Genomic DNA, 16,416 nt, shown 5'->3' with positions numbered 1-16,416 from the left:
GTTTGCAGGCAGCTGCCAGCGTTTGCATAAAGGCATGGCCTGGAAGAGTGTGACCCAGGTTTGGGGCTGTGAGCAACTTCCGCTGTGCCTAGAGCACTTTCTGCCACCATGCACCCCAGTCTAGAGATGCCACCAAGGGCCTGGGGATGGTAATAACCAACACTGCGCGAATGTAGGGTTGTCCCTTGAGTGCTTCTCTTCCTAAGGGAGATGGTTTGTCTGTCTTCAGTAGCTCCCAGGCGATGAACAGGGAAGTGATGTGCAGCCATTAATGTGCCAGTAACAAGCTGTTGGCACAGTACCTCTCCTGACGTTACGAGGACTGGTGGAAGTTCATCTTGGTTAAAGTTAAGCAATACTTCACAGAGGGACAAGACTCTGGAAGGCTGATTGCCTCTGGCTTACTTGAGCTGTGTTCCCTCTTGATCTCTGAGACAGGCAGAGTAGTTGTTTTTTAGAGGATTTTGATAGTGACAGAAGTGACCAGTTGGGCTGCCTGCTCGGGCCAGACGGGATGGGCACCGCTTTTTGAGCAAGGAGAGACTCATTCTCCCAGCTATCCTTTGCAATATTTTGCTTCTGTTAAATTTTTTGTGTGGCTCTAGGGGAGCCCGCTGCCGTGGGTGTAACATGGACGCTTTGACACGAGGAGAGGGGAGAGGTGATCACAAAGCAGCAATGACAGAGCGGCTGGCACTTCAACTGTTGTCTTCTTTCCTAGGTTGACCGGGTGAGCTATCTGCTTCAGGAGATCTATGGCATCGAGAACAAAAACAACCAAGAGACCAAGGTAAAGGTGCTCAGGAGACTCCTGCTCCCGGTGCTGTGGGTTTCCAGCCTGCGCCTGCTGCTTTTGAGCCTAACTGTGGGGCTTGGCAGGGCAATGTGGAGATGCTTCGCAGAATGACTCTCAAGTCTGCGTGCAGGCACTGAAGAAGCCCAGGCATGGCAGGTCCTCACTGTTGTACGGCCCAAACAATCAGTGAAGTTGTGCTCAGATGCTTTTAGATATCATGAGGCTCTGGAGAGTATTCCTTGGGGCTGGAGTTGCTGGGAGAGAAGGATATCAGTGCCCCGTGGGGTAGAGCACTGTTCTTTAGGGATTGTAGAGACAGTGGGCTAGTGTCAGCTGCTGCTCTTGGTGCCCTGAGGCTGCTGGCCAGTCTAGGTGCTTGCCAGTTTGCGCAGCCAAGAGTATCTTTTTTTCCTTTTTTCCCCCCCCTCATTGATTGTAAATGAGCATTGCCTCTTGCCAGGCTCCTCTGAAACCTTCCCTCTGGTGCCCACGCCATCTCACTGCCTCTCTGCAGTCAAGGCAGTTGTGCTTGGTGTGTCTGTGCTTTGCTCCTGTGGCTCTTTCATCATCTCCTGCTTGTTGGCAGGGAGGGGTTGATTTATTTCTTTTTAGTGGGGAGACTGCACGTTCTCATAACATTGCAGGGAAATGAGCTCTCTAGGGCTTGCCAGTGTCCAGAGAGCAGCCTGCATTCCCCAGCAGGAGGGAGCACAGCATCACCAAGGGGTGTATATGCAAATGCCATAACCAGAAACATTGCCCATCTTTAGGCAGGAGCTTCTGCTGAATCCCGGCTTGCTGCGCAGCCCCGTGCAGATTATGTGACTGCTGTATGCTTGCTTGAGCCTTATGTGGAGCTGCCCTGTGCTGCCACCTGGGCTGCAGAGTGTACCAAGTGCTGGCCTCAGGATCAGACCGTTCTGGTGTGTGCAGTGCCTGATTCGCAAACAGAGGAGTAGCCACAGAGCAAGACAAGCAGGATTTCCTCTCCAACCAGTGCGGTGTTCTGCCCAAAGCATCCTGTGATCTGTATCTGCCTGTGCCAACAGGTAGCACCTGAAGAGGCAGGAGGGAGACGTCTTTTCAAAGATTTTTCTTGCACAGGATCATTTAAGAGGATTGAAGGCTTCTGTTGGGGTCCTTCAGGGTCTTATGATGATTCTCTTGATCCAGCAATCACACATTTGTTGCCCATCACACAAGTGCCCTAGGGCCGTTTTTGTTCTTCTTAGTATGCTTAGCAAACCGTATGAATGGAAAGCAAAAAGCCTGCCCTCCCTACCTCCCAAAGTAGATGAGGAGTGCATGTGACGGGGTAGACAGGCTTGCTGCCTTTTGCTGGCATAGTCGGCAGGCTGGGTTTGGATGTGGCAGGAGCAGATGCTGTCTACTGCTGTTTACATCAAGGTTGCTTGTGGTCTAGCATGTGTTAGCCCTGGTGACCAAAGGGACCTCGTGAAGTGGGACCAGGCAAAGGTGGAGGGTGGCCCATGCTGGGTTATCAGTTTGCTGGGCTCTGGCATAACTTCTGTGGCATCGGTGGGAGGACTGGGGGGTTCTTGGGTGTCAGTGAAGAGAGTTCTTGTGGATGGAGAGTGGGTTTCTCCTCCCAGCAACAGCTTGCTTGGTGGCTGTAATCCAATTTGTGGGGCTCCAAGTGACTGAAAAAGTCGTGTGATGCATGTTCGTGTTGAATAGCATCACACTGACCTTTTCAACCAGGGCAGCTGTGAGCAGGTGAGCGTCCCAGGCTGGTTCTCCTGCAGCTGCATCAAAGTTTGTGCCAGCACAGGAGACTGGGGAAGATGCTGTGGCAGGGGAACCACTCACTCGAGGACCCATGGAAACTGGGCTAGACATGGCTGGAGTACCTCCTTCTGTGCAGCCCAGTGGCACCCTGACCTGCTGCCTGCCACAGTCTGCCACCAGCTCCTTTTGGGGCTGCTGTTGCTCTGTGGACATGGGGCAGAAAGGCTGGACCCTGCTTCCCTGCTGACCCTGGGAGCCACCAGCCTGGCAGGCAGGAGCTTGTTCTTGGTTGCCCTCAGCCACGGGTCTCCTGACCCCAAAGGGGCTCCCCTGTGCACACAGCCTAGCTCTGGGGAGGGACGGCTCTGCTGGGAATTCACAGGACAGTGCCCTGGTCTCTGGCCTTTAGTGAGCTCGGAGCAGAGCCCCAAGAGGAGGGAGTGTCTGTAGCAGGGCTGTGTGCACTGGAGCTTGCTCTCCTTGAGAAACCCCCGCTGAGAGCTGTAGAAAGAGGATGCCAGCTCTCTCACAGACTTCTGGGTGGGAAATTTCCCCAGACTTCAGAGTCCTGTGGCAGTTCGGCATGGTCCTTTCCCTGCACGTGCCAACGTCTTGTCTCTCGTTGCAGCCTTCAGATGACGAGAACAGTGACAACAGCAACGAGTGTGTGGTTTGCCTGTCGGACCTCCGCGACACCCTCATTCTGCCCTGCAGACACCTCTGTCTGTGCAATTCCTGCGCTGACACCCTGCGCTACCAGGCCAACAACTGCCCCATCTGCAGGCTGCGTGAGTATGTGCCCAGCAGGCAAGGGCATCTTGCCCCCTCCTAGGCTCCTGTTAAATCAGTGCAGGCTGTGAGACGGAGCGTGTATTTTATACACCCAGCCCCAAGGCTCCGCATCAAAGATGCTGCTGCTCTCACTGGCATCTGGAGATTCCTAAAATAGCTGTCCTCGAACAGGGAAGGAGGAGAGCCCTGGCCCTCTGCCCAGTGCCTCCCTGGCCACTTGCCCTTTCCCTGGGATGGATCTGAAGGTGCAGGTGCGCTGAGCGGTGCTGCTGCTGAGCTCCCAAAAGATGTGAAAAATGAAACACCCATTCTGACACTCAGGCAGCACTCACTAAATTCCGTGTCTTTCCTCAAAGGCACAGAGGCGTAGAAGTCTCTTGAGAAAAAGCCTGTGGTTTTGCTGGAGCAGACAGATTGTGTGCTTTACCCTGTGCTTGGTGTCTGAGGTATTTGATTGTTTCTAATTGATACTTCTCAGGAAAAGAAAAAAGAACCTAAGACAGATGTTTGGCCTGAGAAATTGAGTCTAAACAGTTCAAACTTGTCAAAGACGCAGTAACGAAAAGCAAGATCTTATCGGAGGAAGTGCCAGACAGCTTTGACTATAAGTAGCACAACTTAAAACGCAGGAACAGCATTAACTCATCTGCGTGCTGCAGCGGAGTTGGCTGTGTTTGTTAGGGTAGTGCCCCCGCCTCAGAATTCCTGGGAATCTGCTTCTGGGGAGTGCAGGGGCAGCGAGGATTGATCTGCGCGTCTGCCCTCTGACTCTAGGCTGATCTTGCAAGTGGTTGGGTGCAACAAGAAATGTCTGGGCTTTTCCTTACGTACAAGCAAGTTCTTACAGCTGCATCAGAACAGATGTCTGGCTCATTCGTATGCAGCCTTGGCACAGAGGAACTAACAATATTAAAGATCTGCAGATAGAAAATGAGACTGTGGGCAGGGAGTGGAGATCAAAGCTGTTGTGGTGGGAGGACCAAGGGATCGCTGCGCTGGAGACAGGAGTTCGGCCCTGAGCCCTCTGGCTGGGTGCGCAGCTGTTGCAGAGCTACTCACCACCATCGTGCTGGCCAGTGAGTGAGCAGCCGATGGCAGGAGCGGTGCTTCCAGCACCAGCTGGACCCCAGGGCTGAGACTCGTGGGGTCTGAATGAACCCAGACTGGTTTTACATGCCCCCCCACCCCATCCTGTAGCTTGCAGGGCACTGCCTGAGGCCGATCTCGTGTTTTTCTTACTGTGTTGTACAGTATCAGGCCGGAAGAACCTCTGTACATGACTGCACCAGGGCAGGCAGTGCCTGTTCTCCGCAGGGATAGAGCGTCCAGACTTTTTTTGGCCAGCAGATCTCTCCCGGGTATAGACTGATCAACTAGAAGCCCAGACCATAGTGCTTGGCTTTGCTGTGCTCTGTGGTCCTGCTCCCTGTGCACATGGGGAGCTCTCCCGTGCCGACAGTGTGCCTGTGGCGAGCTGAGGAGCTCTGGCACGTGTGTGGCACAGCCTGGTCCTGCTTGACCGTGCGGTCACCTGCCTACTGTTCTCTCCTAGCCTTCCGCGCCCTGCTGCAGATCCGGGCTGTGAGGAAGAAACCGGGGGCTCTGTCGCCTGTGTCATTCAGCCCTGTCTTGGCACAGAGCGTTGACCATGACGAGCACTCTGTAAGTACCTCGCAGCCCCGTGTACGCAGCCTGGGCACCAGTCTCAGCCTGGGCGGGCAGCTTGTGCACGCATGAGTTGCTCGGCCTGATGGCTGGTGTCCCTGGGACCTCAGGAGGTGCGCTCGGGCCTTGGAGCAAGGTCTTCCTGAGCAGTGCAGCCTCTCTTCTCAGCCCTGCTAGAGAGCCAGGACCTGTCCGCTTGTGGATTAGTAATATGACTGGTTTTAGCCAAGTGCCCCTCCTGTCTTTTGGAGGAAACAAATCCGCAGAAACCTCAGCCTGAGCAGTGCTGTTGCACAGCTGGCTCTGGCAAGACACATAAGATCAGCGAGGAGAGGGAGATCTTCATCTAGATCATCTCACAAGCTTTCGTGGAAACAGAAGGAGATTGTCACAGAACAAGCCTGGTTTTATCAATCTGTCCTTTGCAGCATTGTAGCCCTGCGGCCTCCAACTGGGGCTAAGAAATAGGGCAGGGGAGAAACCCTGAGGGTGGTTGCGAAGCAGAGCATGGTGTGTAGAGGGAGCAGGTGCTGTCACCTAGAGCGAGGTGAGGAGATGCTGTGTGTCTCTTCGTGTCACTAACCTCAAGAAACAACTTCTTTAAAACATGGTTTTCTCTTGACAGTGTCCCTTTAGACCCCTTAAAGTGAGCACTGTCTCCCTGCCCAGCAGGAAACCTAGAAGGGAAACAGTAAGTGGACTGGGTTGTGTTTGCTCCTACGGCAGTTCCCTGCCAGCGGTGTCACTAGCACGTGGAAGAGTTACACACGCGAGGGCTTGCTAACACGCTGGGTTTGACTGGTGCCCCTGCACGGGCTGCGACGCTCCACGTGCTGCCTCTGCGTTACTAGCGGTGAGACGCTCACGCCCTGCACGGACGATCACTAACTTCCCTGGTTTGTGTGCAGAGGAATGGGCGAGATGGAAGCAGCTTGCCACGGGGATGTGAGGCTGACTCGCAGGGCCTGTCCCCAGGTCCTGAGCCTGGCTGCTTTATAGTTCCTGGCCAAGACGTTTTCATAGCTTTGTAAGACAGTGGGCAAGCTGCCGTCCCCTTGGCTCAGCCAAAAGCTTCCTTGCTGTTGTCTCGTCCCCTTGGCAGTTTGGTGTGGGCACATCTCGTTACGGTTTCCACCCTAGTGCTGGGATGTGGAGGTGGACGAATAGGCACAGCTGGACCAGGTCTTGTGTTCAGGACCACTGGCTCCAGTGGGCTGTTTCGCTATTACAGAACCAGGAAGGATGGAGCTTGTTTTGTTGGGGGCTCTCTGAGCTGGTGTGAGAGTGTGTAACTGAAACGCCGTGCTGGGGACAGCATGAGTGGCAGTTGTGAGGGGACAGGCAGTTGTGAAGGTGAGGGGGAACCCCCAGGCCAGGAAGGGTCTGTTTGTGCCCTCTGTGTGTACTCCCAGGTCTGCCTGACCTTTCTGTCCACAAAATAGCACCTGGGAACTGCTGTCTGGATGTGAAATGTTCTTGTGGAGATGGCTTTTGGCCCCACCGCCTACAGGTGGCAGCAACTGTGTGCCGGTTCCTTGTTCAGCAGGCTTGGTTATCTTCCAGTCACCAGCTGTGGTCTTCAGTGCAAGCTCATAACCATCACAAGAGCAGTACTTAAGGGATGTGGGTTGATGTTTGACCCCAGGTGCCACTCGTTCTTTCCTCCCAGTCAGATCTAGCTCCTTCTGTGACCAGGAGCGAGTCAGTTCGGCAGCCAGCTTGCCCCACATTCACGGCTGTGTTGAAGCAGGTTGCTGGGCAGCTCGTCCGCAGCTGTACAGCTGGGAGATGAGGCACAGAGAAGCTACAGGAGCTCATGGCCAGGCGCAGCAGCCATCGTAGGTTCAACACAGAACCACCTCCCTGAGGGCGCAGGGCTGGAACAGCTTCATCGAATGGAAGCCTGGACCGCTGCAGTCTTGTCTCTGTTTGCAGCGGGCTGGGTTGCAGCATAAACCCTGTTTATGTCTGAGTCCACAGGACCTGGATGATCAGGAGGATTTTTGGAGTTAAACCAGCGTTGGTTTAATGGCTTTGCAAGGGTCCCTTTGAGTGGCTGCTTAGTGAGTTACAGAAGGAATGGGATTTTGACTTTCTCTGGTAACACTGGTGAAACAGCTGCGCGTGCCAGGGCTGGAAGCACAAGCAGGGTGCGTATTGAGCTGGAAGGGGCTCTGAACCATTGGAGGAACTTTTAGGAGAAAAAATCCTAACGTGTTTTATAGCAGCTTTGTTAGGAACCTGCGTTCTCACCCTCCTTCTCCGGCTCTTGAAAGTATGGCTGGGGGGGTGCCCAGCCATGTTCTCACTTGCTGGGATGCCCAGTGTCTCAGGCACTGCTCTGGAAGCTTGCCTGGATGGAGCTCTGAGCAACCTGGTCGAGTGGAAGATGTCCCTGCTCATGGCAGGGCGGTTGGAACCAGATGATCTTTAAGGTCCCTGCCAACCCAAACCATTCTATGATCACCGGCGTTAACAGCCCAAAGGGGAATGTGTGGCTGTCGCAGGCGAAGGAGGGTGAGGCTCTCTGGAGCAGTGGCTGTGGGGATGGGCTGCTTGGGGGTGCAGTGTGGGAAGTGCAGGGCTGCGCGTGAGCTGGACCCCCCCTTGCTAGGGGGGCTGGGGGGCTTCCAGCCCGTGAGGGGGTTTCTTAATGTGCCCGTCTGTTTCTTGCCCACAGAGCTCTGACAACATCCCCCCGGGCTATGAGCCCATTTCCTTGCTGGAAGCACTGAATGGCCTTCGCTCTGTCTCCCCCTCCATCCCGTCAGCTCCTCTGTATGAAGAAATCAACTACTCCGGCGTGGTGGATGGAATGCCGCCTGCCAGCCGGCCGCTCGTTGGCATGGACAGAGCCGTGGAGAGCAGCCACCAAAAGGGCAAGCGGAGCAAGTCTCCAGATAGGTCAGCACGGGGACGGAGGGGTCCGTGCCTCTCGCAAGCCCTGAGGGTTTGTGGCCACACGCGCTGGGAGCCAGGACAGGGCTGTGGCTCTGGGTGGTCCCATCACTGATAGCACCGCTAACTCGGAGTTTTAGGAGGCCAGCAGGTACTCATGCCAGTGAGAGAAGGGGGACACCACCCCTATGCTCAGCCTCACGGGACAGGCTTGTGTCTCTGAAGAGCTGGCTTTGTCACCAGAGGGGAAGAGGGTTTTTTATAACAAGGAGATTTCATCCAGGCTTTGGATGAAAATGTCTCCTTTCCAGTGCAGTCAGTCTCTCAATTTGCATTTGACATCCAAACCTTGTTGGATTTCAGCCTTCTGTGGAGTTCCCCAGGAAAAAACAAAGGGGGAGAGAAGTGAGCTGAATTTCACTGCACAAAATGCTGAGAGAGATCCTGTAGTTGTTGTCTGAGGCCTCCTCCATCGCCCTCGTGATGGAGGCTGTAGGTGTGGGTGCCAGGGAGTGGGCAGCCCGCTGCAGGTGCCCTGCACGTGTCCCTCGCAGGGCCGTGCGGATGGGCTCAGAGTGGGTTTGTTCCTGGTGCTCCTCGCTGTGCTCCATGCCAGATCTCCCCCTGGGAAGGAGCCCCTGAAGGCGTGAGGAGCGCCGTGGGACCTGGGCCTCTTGCTTTCCACGCAAAGGCAGGGCTTGTCCGAGTTGTGTCGCTGTGCCAGAGCTCTGCACCGCTTGGCTCTGCCCCAGTAACACTGCTGCTGGGCTCCCTGTAGTTGGTGCTGGAGGGCCCTGGTGAATTTAGCTCCATAGTTTGAGCTCCTGCTCGCGCGTGTTGGCCTACACTGCTCGTGGAGGGGCAGAGCAGGGGTGGTGACAACTAGAGCTGCTGCCACCAAATCTTCCAGGGCCCGCGGTGCTGGCAGCGCTGCGGCTCCGTGCACAGGGGGTTTCTCTCGCCGCAGCACACTACGGTCTCCCTCGTCCCCAATCCATGAGGAGGATGAAGAGAAGCTCTCTGAGGACTCTGACTCGCAGCCGGTGCTGAGCGGTGGTGAGCTGGTCCTGAGAGAGACCAGCTCTCCAGAAGTAAGTGTGCTCTGCTGAGGAGCTGCTCTGAGCCAGAGCTCTTCTGGGGGGGGCTGCTTCTGGGACATGGGAGGTGCCTCGTGCAGGGCCATCGCTTCCTCGGTGACAGGAGAAAGATGAGCTCGTTAGCACGAGTAGCCCAGAGCCAACAGTCTCAGCTGCCCGGCTTTCCCCGCAGGGCTCCAGGGGGAGGGACGCAGCCGATCCCTGTGCCCCTGACACCTCTTTAGGAGCTGGGGTGTTGGAAAGCCGCTTGGCTGCCGCCGTGTCAGACCTGACCTTCCCCCAGCTTTCTAGGGCAGGGTTGGAAGCTGGGCCTTGCTGGGCTTCCAGCACCCACTACCATTGCCTGTAAAACCCCTCCATCCCGGCCCGTGGTGCCACAGAGCTGGCGGGCAGCCCCTTGCTCCCCTGGCCCCGAGCGTGGCTCTGGAGGAAGCCAGAGCAGGAGACAAGCGCAGCAAAGGCCTCCGGCCCCTAGCAGTAACCCGTGCTGTTCCTCCTCACAGAGCGTGGCAGGGGAGGAGATGGAGGAGGCCTCGTCCGTGCAGCAGGGTAGGTGTGTGCTCGGCTGTGGGAGCGGCCAGACCGCATCGTGGTGTCCGGCTGCCCTGCGGTGGGGAGGGGACACCTGGGGAATGGACACATGGCTGCCGAAGCATCCAGCTCCTGAAACCCACCTCTGAGCTGCCGCGCTGTGCCAGGCGAAGGTGCCAGGGCGGCAAAAGTAACAGATCTCCCTGGTTGGTTTGCCAAGCATCTGCTGCAAGCTCTGAGCTGGTAGAGCTGCCACGCCACAGGCTGTCTCCTCGCACGGCTGAGGGGGGATGTTGGGAAAAATATCTTTACTGGAAGAGCACTGGAACAGGCTGCCCAGGGCAGGGATGGAGTCCCCATCCCCAGAGGGGTTCAAAAAACGGGTAGATGTGGCATTTGGGGACATGGTTTAGCAGGCATGGTGGTGTTGGGTTGGCGGTTGGGCTTGATGATCTTAGAGGTCTTTTCCACCCTTAATGCTGCTATGATTCTGTGAGATGGCTGCATGCACCACTGCGGTCCTGATGAGGCTGTGGCTGCAGTACTGGGCTCGCGGGATGTGCGCTGCGTCTTTGGGCTGGGTCTCTGGTGCTCAGACAGTGTCCGGAGGGCAGAGGACGGGGTCAGGAGGGGCTGCTGGGTGTGCTTGGGGCGTAAGCCTGCACGTGGGCAGAGCTGGCCCTTCGGCACCGTGACCTGGGCCGGCCTGACCAGCTCTACCGAGATCTGCGGGGCTGGGGGGCCCAGGAGCCTCCTCGCGTGGGAGGTCTCGGCCTGTGTGCCCCTGCAGAGCTGGTCTGGGGACTGAGGGGCCGTGCTCTCGGCTGGTTCTAGGTAGCCGCCCGCCCTCTGTCGAAGATGTCCTGCAGGACGGCAGCTGCGGCGAGCACCGGAGCCTGACGCAGCCAGAGAGCGACCCTCCGGTAGACGTCTACCTGCCAGGTAACGGCCATGCCGTTGGGGTCGGGGCTGGGGGCACACGGCCGCCCCGCTGCACTCACGGCCCGGGCACTGCGGGGGCTGCGTGCCTGGCCAGGGTGGGACAGGGACACGTCTGTCCAGGGCACAGCAGCACGAGCTGTGGGCGAGGGGGGCTAACGCAGAGGTAACTCGCACCCCACTTCTCTCTGCTCCTCCCTCACCCTTTTGTCTCTGTCCTTCCCCTCCTTTCTCCTCTCCGGGCTGCAGCCGCTCCATGTGACCCTGGCCTCCTGCGCCTGCCCCCAGACCCGCTCCTGCTCTCGGCCGAGGGAGGGGAACCATCCGTGCTGGCTTTCGGGAGCCGGTGTGGGGGGCAGGGAGGCCCCCCTCTGCCGTGGGGCAGCGTGGCAGGGAGGGCCTTGAGGGGCCGTGCTCGGCTGGCCTCACCCCGACTGTTGTCGTTGCAGCCTGTTCTCTGCCGTAGAGTCGCAGTCTGTTCTGAGCACCTCTCTAATGTCTCCTTCCCTCTCTGTCTGCCTTCCTCCCTCCTGTCCTGGGCAGCACTGGGTCCCGATTCCTGCTCTGTTGGTATAGAGGAGTGAGCTGGTACGTCTTCTCCTTCTTCTTACATGGCGCTGGCACAGGGGGCCACAGGACCCCTCTGGGGAACGGCCGGCAGACGGGCGAGAGCGGGGACGGGACTGTTCCTGGCCGTCGGGGTGGGGAAGGAGTGGGCCTGCACCGCTGGCCCTGTCCTGGCTCCGTTCCCGCTCCCGGCACCCCGTGGGGAGTCCCTGCTGTCCCCGTGCCAGCACCCCGGGCAGGGCAGCAGAAATCTCCACATGAATGGCTGCTGGTGCCAGAGCACCTGTGTCCCCCGTGCTGCTGAACTGCCATCTTGGTGCGGGCCGAGGGGATGGAGCTGGTGGGTGGGTGGGTGGATGGGTGGGGGGGTGATGGTCTCCTGGATGTGCGCAGCACTGTCCCCAGTGCCCAGCACCCTCCCGGGGTGGAGGCATCTTGGTCTGACCCCAGGGCTGGTGTCACTGGGGCTGAACCCCTCTTTTTCCTCGCGCAGGCTCGTCCGACTTCACCAAGACGCTCCTCGGCCGCGGCCCCGGCAGCCCCGCGCAGCCACTGCTCTTCGAGCGGACGCGTCTTCACGTGGAGGACGAGCAGATCCTCTCGTGAGCGGGGCCGGACCACCCCCCCCGGCCGCTGGACCCCCACGCACAACCTCTGCCCCTCCCCCCAGTTCCCCACGGCGGGGCCCACCCGTGCTCACCGCCCCGGGGGTGGGGGGGACACAGGGCGTTTTTAAAGAGGTGCATGTTTCCCGGCGGGGGGGGTTGGGAGGGGGTTGGCTTCGTGTTTTTACGTGGGGGTGGGCGAGTTTTGGGGTTAAAATCAGCAGATGAAGGACACTACCGTTGTATATTTTGTACACACCGAGCACAGCCCTTGGCTGTCACTGCCCCTGTACATAGCTGTCCCCCGTGGGCACAGGGCTTGGTGGGGGGGGTGTGCGTGGGTCTGAGCCCCGTCCCACCCCACACATCCCCCCCCTGGCGCTGCCCATGCCGTGTGCCTTGTTCTGCTTCTGCGGCGGGGCCTGGGGCGAGCCCCCCCATCCCCTTCCGCCCTTCCCCCTCTATGTTTGTAGTAATAAACCCGTGGAGCAGCCACGCGAGTCCGTCCGGGGGCGGGGGGGCTTCTGTCCGCGTCGCCCGTGGGGCCGTGGCAGGGTGCCGCGGGGCGGAGTCATGTAGATAAGGGGGCGGGGCCCTGGAGGTGAGGGGCGGAGTCATGTAGCTAAAGAGTGGGGGGCGGAGGTGTGGAGGTGAGGGGCGGGGCCTGAGCGCTGCGGGCGGAGTCATGTAGGTAGGGGGCGGGACCGTGGAGATAAGGGCCGGGGCGCTGCGGGGCGGAGTCATGTAGATAAAGAGTGGGGGGCGGAGACGTGGGGATGAGGGGCGGGGCCGGGGCGTTGCGTTGCAGAGTCAGGTAGATAAGGGAGGTGGGGACGGGGCGCTGCGGGGCGGAGTCATGTAGATAAAGGAGGGGGCGGGGTCGGAGTGCTGCGGGGCGGAGCTATGGCGCCGAGGGGTGGGGCCTCCTCCCGTCGCCCGCCCGCTTTCGCCGTACGGCCGTTGCCTAATATGGCGAGCGACGCGGGCAGCAGCGCCCGCTCCCATTGGCCGTCCGCCACGGGCGGGCGCGGGGGTTGGCGGGCGCCGCCGAGCGCCCATTGGCCCCGCGGCCGCGCGGCGTGCCGCCACTGGCCCTCGCGGCGGCGCGGTCCCGCCCCGCCGTCGCCGCCGCGCTTGCGCGGAGCGGGCTCCCGGGGCGGGTGGCGAGGCGATGGCGGCCATGGGGGCGATGGCGGCCATGGGGACGCTGCCGGCGGGCACGGGCGCGCTGCCGCCGCTGCCGACGCTCGGGGTGCCGGGCGTGCCCGAGCTGAAGCCGCTGACGCGGTACGAGGCGATGCGGCTGGGCCCGGGCTGGAGCCACTCGTGCCACGCCATGCTGTACGCGCCCAACCCGGGCATGCTGTTCGGCCGCATCCCGCTGCGCTACGCCGTGCTGGTGAGGGGGCGGGCGGGGGGCGGGGGGCGGGGGGCAGCGGGACCGGGGCCGGGGGGGAGGCGGGCTGAGGGGCGGCCGGGCCGGGCGGGGGTTCCGGTGCAGGGCGGTAGCGTCAGGCTTGGCCGAGCCCGGGGCGGGCGGGCGGGGGGGGGCAGGCCCCGGGACCCTCCCCCCCCCCGGAGCGGCCCCGCCTCGGCTCCCCGGGGCCGCGGCGAGCTCTCGGTGTCGGCGAAGCGGTGCTGGACGCGGCGGAGCTGGTAGGGCCGCGCCGGGCGGCCTCCCCGCCACCCCCCCCCCCGTGCCCCATTAACGCCATGCGCCTCTATTGCAGATGCAGATGCGATTTGACGGACTGCTGGGCTTTCCCGGGGGGTTCGTGGATCGCCGTTACTGGTCCCTGGAGGACGGTCTGAATCGGGTGCTGGGCTTGGGTTTGGGCTGTGTGCGCCTGACGGAAGCTGACTATCTGTGCTCGCACCTGACAGAGGGGCCACATCGCGTGGTGGCACACTTCTACGCCAGGCAGCTGACCCTGGAGGAGCTGCACACCATCGAGATCAGCGCGGTGCATTCCCGAGACCACGGGCTGGAGGTGGGACATCCAGGGAGGGCATCTGTCGAGCTCTCTTAGCCCCGGGGAAGACGAAGCTTCCCTCCTAGGTCTCTCGCAGCCCGGCGGGGGAATGCACTGCACGTAGAGCTGCCGGCGGCGAGTGCCGTGCACCGCCACGCAGCACCGGCATTAGGAGCTCTGGCTGTCGGCTGGGGTCGCGCCTTGGGCTGCGGAGCGTAGCGAGCTCGAGCTGCGGGCTTTCCCGGCGACCACCCGCATAGGGAAGAGCCCCGTTTCCCCACCCAGCCTCAGGACGCGGGTGAGGTCCGTCTCGTGTCCGGTGGGCATCGCCCTCCCGCCCTGGGCTGAGTAACCTGGACTGGAATCGCGACCCTCGGTGTGCGGTGATGTGTTGCTCTGACCCGAGTTCCCCCCGGCGTGCAGGGCGGCGGTGCGGGGGGCAGTCGTCCTCCTGGGGAACCAGGCCCGGCTGACACCCCGGTGTAGAGCGCGAGCGCTGGGATCTCCCCGAGGCGCTTGGCAGGCTTCGGGGGCAGCTGGCCCTGGTTGTGGCGTGGTTGAGGGGGATGCGTGGGTGATGTCCCCAGGCAGGGCAGGGTGTGGAGGGCGACGTGGGGCTCCCCGTAGTGGCCTGGGGCAGCGGGACCCCCCCAAAGGGGCAGGAGGGGGAACTGAGCCAGGGCCAGGCTGGGCAGGGAGAGCAGAGGCAGCACAGGGGTTTGGGCAGGCAGGCACGCGAGGGCAGGCAGGCGAGGGCAGGGGTGGGCTGGGGGCTGGCGGGGTGCTGGGGCGAGGGTGCGGGGCAGAGGGTGGTGTGGGGCGGGGGGGCTGGTGCGGCTGCGGCCCCTGCTGAGCTGCACTCGGTGCCGTTGCAGGTGATGGGCATGGTCCGCGTCCCCCTCTACACCCAGAAGGACCGGATGGGTGGGCTGCCCAACTTCCTGGGCAACTCCTTCGTTGGAACCGCCAAATTCCAGCTGCTCTTTGCCCTGAAGATCTTGAACATGGTGCCGGAAGAGAAGTTGGCCGAGGCGGTGGCCGCCACGCAGAAGCCGAAGAAGCCGGCCATCGACCAGGCAGCAGGGAACGCGCCTGCCGCTAAGCCGCCGAACGAGCTGGCGGCATCTGCTAAAACAGGCAACGAATTGGCAGACAGGGCAGAGAACCAGGCGGCTGCGCAGGCAGTGGCCGAGGCGGCGGAGCTGCCGGCAGCCGGGCTGGAGAGCGGGGCTGTGGCGGAGCAGCTGGTGGCCGAGGCGGCGGAGCAGCCGGTGGGGCTGGGGGCAGACGCTGTGGCGTTGGAGCAGCCGGTGGCTGAGCCGATGGAGTGACGCTGCCGCGTTTGCGCTTGATTAAAAGTGGGTGAGACTAGAGACTTTCTTCTAACTTTCCGACCCGCCGCGGGCCGCAGCTGCTGCCCACGCAACCCCACTGCCTGGCCGGGAGGGTTCGGATTTGTCTGAAGCAGGGGACAGCGATGTATTTTTATGGCCATTAAACTCTAGCGAGCTTCCCAGATCAACCTGCACGGCCGCCTGCAGAGAGTTCACGTGCTTACATGAGGGCGCCGAAGCCTTAGGCTTATGCTTTGATTTCAGGGACGCGCTGCTGCCGTCGGGTCCCCCTTTCATTTTTAAGGAACAAAAACGTCTTATTTTTTAAATGCCCCGTGTTGAGATGGCCGTGGCTGTGTTTGCAGCAGGCACAGCCGAGGGCCGGGGTTGCTGGTCGAGCACCCCCACCTGTGTCGGTGGCAGGGCTCCCCTCTGCTTGGGGTGCCGCTGCGGCAGGCCGGCGGGCCGTGAACTCCCTCCGGGGCGTCGGGGAGCGCTTGTGTGGGTTTCTACCTGGAGATCTGTGGGAGCAGGAAAGTGGAATAAATGGCTTTGCTGAACGCTGCGCGGTCGGGATCGTTCTTGTGGAGCTTTGGGGGTGCGGGGGCCGGGGTAGGCAGCGCCCGTCGGCTCCCTCCGCCTCAGGGCTTTGCCCCTGCTCCTTGCTCGGGGAGAAGCAGGAGGAGAAGCTCGCAGCCCCACAGTGGGGTCTGGCTTGGGGTGCTGCGCCGCCATGGCCCCCTGATAAGGCTTCTGGGTCCCTGCGGACTGGCTGAAGGCACGCAGGGGCTGTGCCAGGGCGCAGGCATGGCAGCCCAGCCCCCTCCGTGCTGGGGGAGCTGCTCCCCTGGCCAGGAGCAGGAGCCAGCCCCGGTGTGGAGGGCCTGCAGGTGCGCGGCGTCATGGCAGAGCGCAGGGCTGGGTGAAGGTGCTGACCAGAGGCAGGCTCCTGCGCAGAGTGACAAACGACTTGGAAAAGAGGTCTGGTTTAATGGGAGACGTTTAGAGAGAGGCCGATGGCGGCAGCGCACCGCTCTTCAATAAATAAGGGGCTGTGAGGCAGGGACGTGGCCAACACGCTGTCGGACAGGGTGGCAGGAGGACACAGCAGTCACAACTCCCTCGGGATGCGCTCCAGTGCTGCGGCAGTGGGGTTGGGGGGGTGTAAAGGGTGGGAGGGAAGAGGGGGCAGCAGTCCCAGCAGGCAGGAGGGAAAGGGAGCTTCGGTCTGGTCCGGAGAAAGCATGTGCCGAGGAGAATCAGGGGCTTGCATTGCTAAAGAGACTCATATTAACCGAGAGGTGTGTTTCAGAAAAGAGTGGCCAAGCAGAAATAAAACAAAAACACAACAAAAAAAACACCCCTAAAAAACAACCAAAAAATGGTAACACAAATTGGGCTGGAAGGGCGGTTGGGGAAAGCGCTGTGGCTGGGCAGGACGGCAGCAGTTCCTGCCGCTGCCTCCCCTGC

General features: G+C 60.8%; 2 protein-coding genes across 6 annotated transcripts in view; both read left to right on the top strand.

The window, feature by feature from the left end:
• The window catches only part of MGRN1 (mahogunin ring finger 1), a 61,303-nt gene extending 49,171 nt beyond the window's left edge, over positions 1–12,132 (top strand). Inside the window, exons 9-18 of one of the 4 annotated variants that reach the window (XM_075436201.1) lie at positions 722–790; positions 3,174–3,333; positions 4,890–4,999; positions 5,628–5,693; positions 7,683–7,906; positions 8,868–8,991; positions 9,501–9,550; positions 10,367–10,470; positions 11,011–11,055; positions 11,528–11,617. In XM_075436201.1, the coding sequence (XP_075292316.1) occupies positions 722–790; positions 3,174–3,333; positions 4,890–4,999; positions 5,628–5,693; positions 7,683–7,906; positions 8,868–8,991; positions 9,501–9,550; positions 10,367–10,470; positions 11,011–11,051 (948 nt within the window). In that variant the 3' untranslated portion in view covers positions 11,052–11,055; positions 11,528–11,617. Of the gene's footprint in view, positions 1–721; positions 791–3,173; positions 3,334–4,889; positions 5,000–5,627; positions 5,694–7,682; positions 7,907–8,867; positions 8,992–9,500; positions 9,551–10,366; positions 10,471–11,010; positions 11,056–11,527 lie in introns of all 4 variants that reach the window. The other 3 variants (XM_075436198.1, XM_075436202.1, XM_075436199.1) reach the window with 3 other exon arrangements.
• Positions 12,133–12,785: 653 nt separating this feature from the next.
• NUDT16L1 (nudix hydrolase 16 like 1) lies at positions 12,786–15,506 on the top strand. 2 transcript variants are annotated; one of them, XM_075436881.1, is made up of 3 exons: positions 12,786–13,038; positions 13,370–13,630; positions 14,488–15,506. In XM_075436881.1, exons 1-3 carry the CDS (start codon positions 12,811–12,813, stop codon positions 14,941–14,943), a joined length of 945 nt encoding a protein of 314 aa, XP_075292996.1. In that variant the 5' UTR covers positions 12,786–12,810; the 3' UTR covers positions 14,944–15,506. The 2 variants fall into 2 exon arrangements, with proteins under 2 accessions (XP_075292996.1, XP_075292997.1); XM_075436882.1 differs by lacking the exon at positions 13,370–13,630.
• Positions 15,507–16,416: the final 910 nt, after the last annotated feature.

This window comes from Opisthocomus hoazin, chromosome 15 (assembly GCF_030867145.1).
Source record: "Opisthocomus hoazin isolate bOpiHoa1 chromosome 15, bOpiHoa1.hap1, whole genome shotgun sequence".
Classification (NCBI taxonomy): Eukaryota; Metazoa; Chordata; class Aves; order Opisthocomiformes; family Opisthocomidae; genus Opisthocomus; species Opisthocomus hoazin.
Note: the sequence above shows the minus strand (reverse complement) of the source record. Positions and strands in the feature narration are given on the sequence as shown.